Here is a 10,229-nt window from a genome sequence, read left to right on the forward strand (position 1 = left end):
AATCAGTTAACCACAAAAATGTATCATAATCATTAAAAAAATATTTATTGAAAATGGGGCAGCCAGGTAGGTCTATCCAGTGAAAGAAAATGAATACTGTATTGGAAATTGAGGCTTTATCACCACCTAGTGAGTATTTATAAAGTCTATGGTAGGACACATAGACATAACATACACAGACAGAGACAGACAATACTGAATATAGGGCAAACCTAGTCTCGGCTCCCAGGCTTCTCTCATGAAGGTGAGGAGAAAGCCTGTGACAGTGGCGAGGGCAAATCACACTGTGTGTTTATTCAGTAATTAGGACACAAACACCACTATGCAAGCACTCCACGGGAGGTCTTTCTAAACACACACTACACACTATGCATGACCTGATGCATCTATTAGGCCTACAAACATTAGGCCTTCATCTACACCACAAAACATGCACAGAACAGCATAGTAGCCTAATAATGGACCCTCTGTATCACTGGGGCCCTCTTGTTACTGGCAGACAAACAGAGATGGGCAAAAATGGCTAAAAACAATTAGAAAATACCATAAAGATCAATGTATCAAAATAAACTACAAAATACTTGTATTTTGAAATGTATCTAAAATACACGTATTTTGTATTTTAAAATACAGAAATACATTTGCAAGTAGCCGGCCCGAACGGTAACAACATTCTCAGTAACGGTTACTTGCTATGACTGTGATGTGTTGTTTATCTACAGTCACTCTGGACACTGGGTATTATTATTGGCCTTGTTTCGGGGTCATGTCTAGATGGGATACAGTTTAACCTAATTCTCCTAACCTGCTACATTAATTCTCCTAAACTGCTACGTTAATTCTTCTAACCTGCTTCGTTAATTCTCCTAACCTGCTTTTGACAAAAGCTGTATCCCTTCTAGACAAGATCTTGTTTCAGGGCAGAGCTTATTAGAATAATACTCAGCATGCTTTGCAATTGTCCATTTATACATTCACATTTATGTTTAGTTTATTTAGCAGACACTCTTATCACACCATAGTGTCGTCAGATTTCTGATACCAATGCAGGGTGAAAGGGGGCCACAAAATGGTGTACCACTATAAAACAAAAGGTATGGGAAAGTATTTGGTATTTTGAAAATACATATTACAGCTCTCTCAAGTATCTTGTTACAAAATACATTGGAGTGTAGTTCAGCCCAGTGTAATACAAATGACAAAATACTCAGAAGTAATTGAAATACATATTTCAAATACATGTAACAGAAATACTGGCCATCTCTGGAGAAAGGCCTGTACTGTACACATTTCTGACAGGCGGAGATTAATGGTCTTGGCATGCAGATCTAATCAGCAAATATCCACACTGAAAATGAATGTGTTTTAATGGACAGCCACTTGGGGCTTTGGGGAGCGCTGCTGGCAGAGTGGCCGAGCCTGGGCTTGTGAGCGCCCTGGAATTTGCGATGGCCATGGGGGGAAGTGATCTATATCGGAGGAAATCGAGGACTGTTTGGACAGACGCCTTCTTGGCAGATGAACAAACCCCATTTCTCTTTTACCTGGAGGAGTTGACTGGAGACGGCCACTGTGGATGGGGTCACCGTCACCACCGAGCAAATATTTGCGTGATGGATTGAGCACCTGATTTATTTGCATTGAATAATAATGGTGCACTTATGTTCAATTTTTACTGGGCTGGGTGCCACTGATCTGAATACCATATTTAATACTAACCTATATCACGTTTTCCCATGCACTTCTGACTCCAATTGGAAATGTAGGGCAAACTCAAATGTCAGGTGACCTGGCGCAGGTGCAAAATAAATTAAAATAATAGGCCTACGATTATTGTGAATACTCAGAATGATTAAAGAACAACTGCCCTAAAAACCAACTTCTCACTTAGAAAACAGCCTATATGTGGCATCGATATGTGTCAGAAACATGTATTCTACTGTCAAAATTGACTACAATGTGTAAATAGGATCATAAATTCAGTGTAGGATTATTTTATGAGAAATATTATTTTCTAAGCCACTGCTGTTAGGCCCCTACTTTGTTATATTCTGATTGGTCAGATTTGGGTTCATTGTTGTAAAGAGAACAGGACATAGGGCAGTTCAGGCTGTAAGCAAGGTGCTAGGGTTCTGGTCTAGAAGCACGGTTTCGACTGCTTCTACAGTCTTTTATCGGTACTGCAGTTTAACTGACACCTGGCCCAGAAAGACAATTTCCATATACGACAAATAGAGAAGTCAGATAAAAAAAATCCTAATAAGACACTTTAGTCATCACATTTGTGCACAAAACATCCATGAAATTATTTACATTTTCACTGAAGCTTATTTATTTTCATCACTCGCAGCCGAAGACATTAACATTTTATGTTCATCCAATGTTTTTGGATGACGTGATGACTTAAAAACCTCAAACCAACTTTAAATTGTAAAAATTCATATACAAATATTGAAAGCATTTAATGAAAAGACTAAAAGGTGTGCAACATGAAAATATTGTCTCATTTACATTGTGTAATTTGTTGAAGGTCTCTAACTAGCCCCGGAGATAGGCTATCGAAAGGGAAACCAACTTTGCCACGAGGTCGCACACCAGCCAGCTGAAGCTAATTGGTGAAATAATTTGGCGAACTCTTCCCACCTGCGAACACACACAAGCGACACCCACATCAAACCACACCCCGAAACCAAATCAAGTTTGAATTCAGTCATGGCCGCTAACATTTCTTAATTAACCAAGTCTAAAACAGGCCAAATCTGGAAGTGCATTCGCCCTTTAATATAATAGTTTGATTTAAACGTTTACATGTTTTGCAAGAAGAACGATTTCCCTAATAATCCTGTTTACATGGACACATCTGAAATCAGTATACCTGATGGGACTTTATGCAGAAATTCTCCAATAAAAATAAACGTTCTACCACACCATGTTATTATTTGGAAGCCTATTTGATTCGGAGTTCGGACATATAATGTTTGTATGTGAAAACTATTTCTAAGATGCATACTTTCAGCTTTTTCCGAACTCACTTCACTCACACAAAATAGTGAAAAAGTTGAAAATGTTTGCGTTTTAGCTAACCCTAATCCTTTTCCTTAACCTAATTCTCCTAACCTGCTGCATAAGTTCTCAGAAGTCAAATGTCAAGGTTTCAGCACTGACCTCTCCTATCTATTCCAGCAAGAGAATGCATAGGCCTATGTATCAACATTTGTGCTATAACTTACTTCCTCTGCCTAGAGGTCTGGACTTAAATGGCACAGTTCTTAGGATGGATTTGAAAGAATGTTACAGCCTACCCTACCATAGCACTAGACTGCAGTTCTCCAAAACAAAGAGCATCTACATGACACTCGCTACGAGCCCTATAACTATCCTACCAGGGGTTTACAGGCTTTCAATTACTGGCTATGTAGTAATTTCAGCCAATGCATTTCTGGTAAGTGTGGGTGTCAGTTGGCAAGTATAGCCAACGAGAGACTAATTATACTCCAAATGTCTCTATTTTATCCAAGACCCTTTTGTGTTCTTCACTGGCTGTTCTCAACATAATTGTTTTGTTTTAGGTGGAGTGTTAGTGGTCCACTGTGTGTTCTAGGAGAATGTGTGGTCAGTGTAGGTTTGAGTGTGACCAGAGATACTGACCCGAGGGCCCACTGGCTAGGGCTCCTGTGCTGCACACATTGATAATGACAGTGCTTCCATCTACTGGTTAAAGTAACTAACTGCTGTAGGGATATTTATTGTTCCGGATAATTTTCCTCAGGTTTGGCAGTTTTTTTCAAATGATGTGATAGATTGACTGACACTGAGGACAAAATCAAAGCTCCAGTCTCTATCAGTGGGTCATGTTTATTTTATTTGTTTATTTGGATCCCCATTAGCTTTTGCAGAAGCAGTGGCTACTCTTCCTAGGGTCCACAAAAAACACAAAACATGACAAGTAACAAAACACTGATAGACAAGGACAGTCACACACATTTTAAATACAACTATATACAAACCATACAACAACAAAAATAATACAAACAATACAACAAAAAATAATGTGTGTGTTAGAGTGTCTGTGTGTTTGACTTGGGGAATGTGAAGAGACCCCTGGTGACATGTCTTATGGGGTATGTATGGGTGTCTGAGCTGAATGTTATTTGATTATGCAGACAATCAGTAATTTTAATCACAGTAATATTTCTCATTAAAACTAGAAGAGAAGCAGTTAGTCTCCCGTCAACCCTCAACCAGGAAAGACTGGCATGCATGTTGTTGATGTTAGTTCTGTATACACTATGTAGTTAAGGGAAAGGCGTGCTGCTCTGTTTTGAGCCATCTTCAGCTTTGCCAAGTCTGTCTTTGCTGCACTGGACCATATTACTGGACAGTAATCAAGATAAGACAAGACCAGAGACTGAACAACTAGTACAGTTGATTTATGTGTCAAAAACGCAGAACATCTGTTAATAACAGACATACCCCTCCCCATCTTCACAATAACTTTGTCAATATGACTTGCCCATGATAAGTGACCATCCAATGTTTTACCTGGGAGTTTAGCTTCCTCAACTTGCTCAATGCTCACACCCTTTATGCACAACTCCAGTTGAGGTTTAGGTCTTAGAGAATGTTTTGAACCAGTGAGTGAAAGGGCTCGGGTGATGGGTTGATGGCCACAGACAGACCTCGTGGGAACACCTGGCCTAGCAAAACTCCATCCTGGGCTGGGAAATGAGAGCATGTTTATATTCTAGGGACCTTGTGATAGGGAAGACAGTGAAAACATGACTTTGAGCATCAGCAAACAAAACAAACTGGATCTCTTCCCATACCATCTCATCTCACACCCCTCATCAAACCCTACTGAGCTGCCTCGTGTATCTCCTCGTCTCCTTCCCTCAGACCTCATCTCTCCGTTAGGTACCAGACCCAGAGGACGTGTAGACCAGCAGCCCAATGGAGCAGACAGTGGTGCTGATCACAGGATGCTCCTCGGGGATAGGCCTCAGTCTGGCCGTCCGGCTGGCCTCGGATCCAGCGAAAATGTACAAAGGTAAGCAGCGACTGACTTGCAAGGACATCACCATACAGAAAGCGTTTATTTTATTCAGTGCTGTAAGATCATGTAATAAACACCGTTGGTACAATACGTGACATGTTTGTTGCATAATGGCTTTGAAGCAGTAAGCTGTCTCTGAGTATTATGCCTGTTGACTACATGGCAGGCACATATTAGAAAACAGGTTTTGGTTGGTTTATCTGCATCACAATGTAATTACAGAAAATTATAGTTTTGGAAACTATGATGACAATATAATGTTGTTGTAAAGCTCTGTTTCATACTTTTTGTTCCGTACATGTTTAATGGTAGATCTCTGATGGTGAAATCTCTGATGTCCTTGACCACTGATATCCCCTCTGTTTAGTCTATGCCACCATGAGGAATCTTGCCAAGAAGGAGCGTCTGCTGGACTGTGTGAAGGGCCTGCACAAGGACACCCTGGACATCCTCCAGATGGACATCACTGACCAGGGGTCCATTCTGGATGCCAGGGACAGGGTCAGGGAGAAGAGGGTGAACATTCTGGGTACGGCCAGAGTCATGACTTACAGTAATAGTGTAATATTGTGTGCGTGTGTGTGTGCGTGTGTGCGCGTGTGCATGCGTGTGTGTGTGTTTGTGGGGTTGTGTGTGGTTGTGTGCGCAAAACAGAAGAACAGATGTCCTTCATATTTTTACATCAAAGACTATTTCTTTACATGTGTACAGCATACATTATGTCATGTGCTCTGACTTTCTGTGTGTCTGTGGTCTTCTTGTTGGCAGTGTGTAATGCTGGGGTGGGGTTGATGGGGCCGTTAGAGGCCCAGTCCCTGGCCACCATGAGGCAGATCCTGGAAGTCAACCTCCTGGGCACCATCAGCACCATCCAGGCCTTCCTACCAGGGATGAAGGCCCAGGGCCACGGACGCATCCTGGTCACTGGCAGCATCGGTGGGCTACAGGGTGAGAGAGAGAGAGCAGGGCTGGGGTGACAGGAGAGGGAGTGGGATGAAATTGCCCTTAGACACTGATCTGAGGTCAGATTTTGAGCTTTGTTTAGTATTTATTGCCATGATAATCACAGATCTGTGTGTGATTGTATTGTAGGACTCCCTTTTAATGAGGTGTACTGTGCCAGTAAGTTTGCAGTAGAGGGCGCCTGTGAGAGTCTGGCCATTCTCCTGCAGCACTTCAACATCCAGTGAGTCCAGACAGAGGTCATCAGCTCATGTATCCCTTTGTCAGTGTTTCGTTTTGGATGTGCACTGTATGTGCAACACTCTGTGTTGGTATTGATTCTCTCCATCCACCATTATGCAGTGTGAGTCTTATTGAGTGCGGCCCTGTCAACACGGATTTCCTGGACAACCTGCAGAGGGCAGAGCCAGGGGACTCTTCGCTGCAGCAGGTCGACGCCCACACACGCAGCCTCTATGACACGTACCTGCAACACTGTGGGATGGTGTTCCAGAATGCAGCTCAGGACACAGAGGATATTGTGAAGGTACAGTAGGCTGTGGTGTGTCTGCAGTGAGCAAGAAGGACCACTAGAGGGGGTAATATTCCTAGTGCTTACTTGACATCAATTAGTTATTTAGGTGCTCCTCTCCCTCTTTCTCCTCCCTGTCTCCAGTGCATACTGCATGTACATACGTATAATGTATATGATACTAGATATTTATAGATTTTCTATGGAAGTGTAAGTAGTACTTTTGAGTAGATTTGATAGCAGGACCCCTCTCACTATAGGTATTTCTGGATGCCATCCAGTCATCGAACCCTGCATTCAGATACTACACCAACAATGCCCTCCTGCCCCTCAGCAGCCCTAAGATCTCAGCACTGGACGGGTCCCAGTACATCAGAACTATGAGCAAGATCATCTTCTCAACCAACGGGAAAGAGGAACAAAAATAGCCATAAAACTATAGAATGTAATATAACCCTTTACTTTATACATACATAGGCTATATACATAAGTTATACATATGATTTGCATTGGAGCCACACACAAGCACATAATTTCAGCCAACAACATGGACATCCAAAATTGTCTTCTTTACACACAATGTTCAACCACCAACTTCAAGGTGGGGGCTTTGCTATGATGTCACAACGCTTTGCTTTGATGTCACAACCCTCTTATACATTTGAAGAGTTTATTTCCAAAACTCTATATCCACCAATGTTTTTCATCAGAAATGATTGCTTATGGGTACCTTCATGTGTGTGTAAGATATTACTGTTCTTGTCACGATTCAGACAGACGACCAGAGGACCACAATTGCGTCACACCAGAAAGTTTATTAAACTTAAGGGAAAAGGGAAGTAGGGAGTGAATGAAGGCTCCAGGGGTAACAGGGATCCCGTCCAATGCGCTGGGTCTGTGCCCCCCCCAGTGGCAGCGATGCGTCCTATGAAGCCGGTGGTGGGTGGTCCAGAAGTCCTGGGGGGGAGACACAGACACAACAGGGCGGAATGAAACCAGGCAGCAGTACAGTTCAAGGGAAATCCAAAATACGTAGTAGCAAGGCAGAAGGCTGGTCAGAGTTACCGGGATTGAAGAGTAGTCAGGAGTCGTAATGGCAGAAGCAGGTCTGGATCTCCTGAGGCAGAAGAGTATCCAAAAAACAGGCAGGTCCGGGGTCACAAAACCAGGGTGAGCCAGAAGCGCGAAGCAAACAGGTTCCGGGTGTGAGCTTTGCAGACGATCTGACACCGGAGAGCTGAAAGACAGGGCCTTAAATACTGGGAGAGGTTAGTGGGTAATGCAGCGCAGCTGGCAGAGTAATTAGAGCCGAGCAGAGCAGGGACAGGTGGAGCTAGTTAGGCTGAGTAGAGAGAGGGAGGTGAGCAGAGTGGAAGATAGTGGAAACAAATTAAGGTGGTAACCCGGTGGAGTGAGAGGGCTCATGACAGAACCCCCCCAAGGGACGGCCCCAGAAGTCCCAAGAGCAACACCACGCCGGGCGGGAGGAGGGGAGCCGGAGGAGGGCTAGAACTCCTCCGAACGGTCCGAGTGAACGTCCTCATCCTCGGAGGAAGCCGGAGGGCCGTGGTCGGGAGATGGGACAGGTCCCGAGACAGGATCAGGCACAGGACAGGAAGCCGAGCGGGCCGGACGGTTAGGGACCCCTCTGGGGCGGCCCCTACGGATTGCAGGTTGATCCGGATGCCGTTGGTGGAAAGCGGTGATGAGAGTCCTATCCACAATCCGACTAGCTGGCACCCAGGTCCTTTCCTCAGGTCCATAGCCCTCCCAGTCAATGAGGTACTGGAGACCCCTACCCCTCCGTCTGGACCGAAGCAGGCGGCGGACGGTGTAAACCAGACCACCATCGACGAGCCGTGGAGGAGGAGGACCAGGCGCAGCAGGGACCAGCGGACTCTCATGGATGGGCTTAATCTTAGACACATGGAAAGTGGGGTGCACCCTCAGGGAATTAGGCAGTTGGAGCCGGACAGCAGTTGGGCTAATCACTCTTATGATAGGGAATGGGCCAATGAACCGAGGTGCCAGCTTCTGCGACTCCACCCTGAGTGGCAGGTTCTTCGATGACAACCACACCCTTTGACCAACATGGTAGGTGGGAGCAGGAATTCTCCGACGGTTGGCCCCGGTAGTGTAGCTGGCAACGGACCTGAGGAGTGTGGCTCGGGCTTGTGACCAGGTGCGGCGACATCGACGGGCAAAAGCAAGTGCAGATGGGCAAGTAACCTCCTCCTCCTGGCTGGCAAATAGAGGAGGCTGGTATCCATAAACACATTGGAAAGGGGACATACCGATGGCAGAGCAGGTCAGAGAATTGTGTGCGTACTCCACCCATGTCAATTGCTGCGACCAGGAGTGGGGGTTGCGTGAAGTCATGCATCGCAGTGCCTTCTCGAGCTCCTGATTAGCCCGCTCTGACTGCCCATTGGATTGGGGATGGAATCCGGAAGTCAGACTGACTGTGGCTCCCAGCAGGTGACAGAACTCCTTCCAAAAAGCGGAGGAGAATTGTGGACCACGGTCAGAAACAACATCCCTTGGCAGTCCGTGGATCCGGAAGACGTGTTCCAGGACCACCTGGGCGGTCTCCTTGGCGGTTGGGAGCTTGGGGAGGGGAATGAAGTGTGCCATCTTGCTGAAACGGTCAACGATGGTGAGAATGACGGTCATGCCACTTGAAGGGGGCAGCCCCGTGACAAAGTCAAGGGCGATGTGAGACCAGGGACGTCTGGGCACAGGCAGGGGCTGCAGCAATCCGGCTGGGGGGCTGGCAGGACGACTTGTGTTGGTTGCAGATGGGGCAGGCTTGGACGAATTCCCGTACATCCTTCCTCAGAGAGGGCCACCAGAACCTCTGGGCGAGCAGGTTGTAAGTGCGGGTGGAGCCAGGGTGACAAGCTAGGCGGGAGTCATGTCCCCACTGAATGACCTGGGACCTCAGGTCTTCGGGGACAAAAAGGCGGTCAGCTGGGCAAGTGCTGGGACCTGGCTGGTTACGGAGAGCCTCCAGCACCTGTTCCTCAACAGCCCAGGTCAGAGCTGCAACGATGCAGGGACTTGGCAGAATCGACACAGGGTCCTTGGAGGGGGTGTCATCCTTCTGGAATTGACGGGAGAGGGCGTCTGGCTTGGTGTTGCGTGATCCAGGCCGGTATGACAGAGTGAAATTAAACCTGGTGAAGAACAGGGCCCAGCGGGACTGCCTGGAGTTCAACCGTTTGGCCGTGCGGATGTACTCCAAGTTCTTATGATCGGTCCAAACGAGAAATGGAATGGTGGACCCCTCCAGCCAGTGACGCCACTCCTCCAAGGCAAGCTTCACAGCCAGCAGCTCACGGTTCCCTATGTCGTAATTGCACTCAGAGGGGGACAACCGACGTGAGAAAAAGGCACAGGGATGGAGCTTCCTATCCTCCGCAGCCCACTGAGAAATCACAGCACCAACTCCCACATCCGAGGCGTCCACCTCCACAATGAATTGCCGGTCCACATCAGGCATCTGGAGGATGGGAGCGGAGGTGAACCTCACCTTGAGGGTACTGAAGGCTTTGTCGGCTGCTGGGGTCCAGGTGAAGGGTTGCTTGGTGCTGGTTAGAGCAGTGAGAGGGGCAGCAACGGTACTGTAGTTCCGGATAAACTTCCTATAGAAGTTAGCAAACCCCAGAAACTGTTGCAGCTTCTTTCTGTTCTCCGGAACTG

The 10,229-nt window shown here is 46.3% G+C and overlaps 1 protein-coding gene across 1 annotated transcript; it reads left to right on the forward strand.

The window, feature by feature from the left end:
• Window positions 1–4,950: 4,950 nt before the first annotated feature.
• LOC121570538 (estradiol 17-beta-dehydrogenase 1-like) lies at window positions 4,951–6,996 on the forward strand. The gene is made up of 6 exons (XM_041882009.1): window positions 4,951–5,047; window positions 5,421–5,582; window positions 5,822–6,001; window positions 6,146–6,239; window positions 6,359–6,542; window positions 6,788–6,996. Exons 1-6 carry the CDS (start codon window positions 4,951–4,953, stop codon window positions 6,953–6,955), a joined length of 885 nt encoding a protein of 294 aa, XP_041737943.1. The 3' UTR covers window positions 6,956–6,996.
• The last annotated feature ends 3,233 nt before the right edge of the window (window positions 6,997–10,229 follow it).

The sequence above is a fragment of the Coregonus clupeaformis genome, chromosome 30 (genome assembly GCF_020615455.1).
Source record: "Coregonus clupeaformis isolate EN_2021a chromosome 30, ASM2061545v1, whole genome shotgun sequence".
Taxonomy (NCBI): Eukaryota; Metazoa; Chordata; class Actinopteri; order Salmoniformes; family Salmonidae; genus Coregonus; species Coregonus clupeaformis.

Coding starts and splice junctions, on each gene's coding strand:
- LOC121570538 (XM_041882009.1), top strand. CDS start 4,951: ATGGAGCAGACAGTGGTGCTGATCACAGGATGCTCCTCGGGGATAGGC. Junction 5,583..5,821: donor GAAGAGGGTGAACATTCTGG/GTACGGCCAGAG, acceptor TCTTGTTGGCAG/TGTGTAATGCTGGGGTGGGG. Junction 6,002..6,145: donor CAGCATCGGTGGGCTACAGG/GTGAGAGAGAGA, acceptor ATTGTATTGTAG/GACTCCCTTTTAATGAGGTG.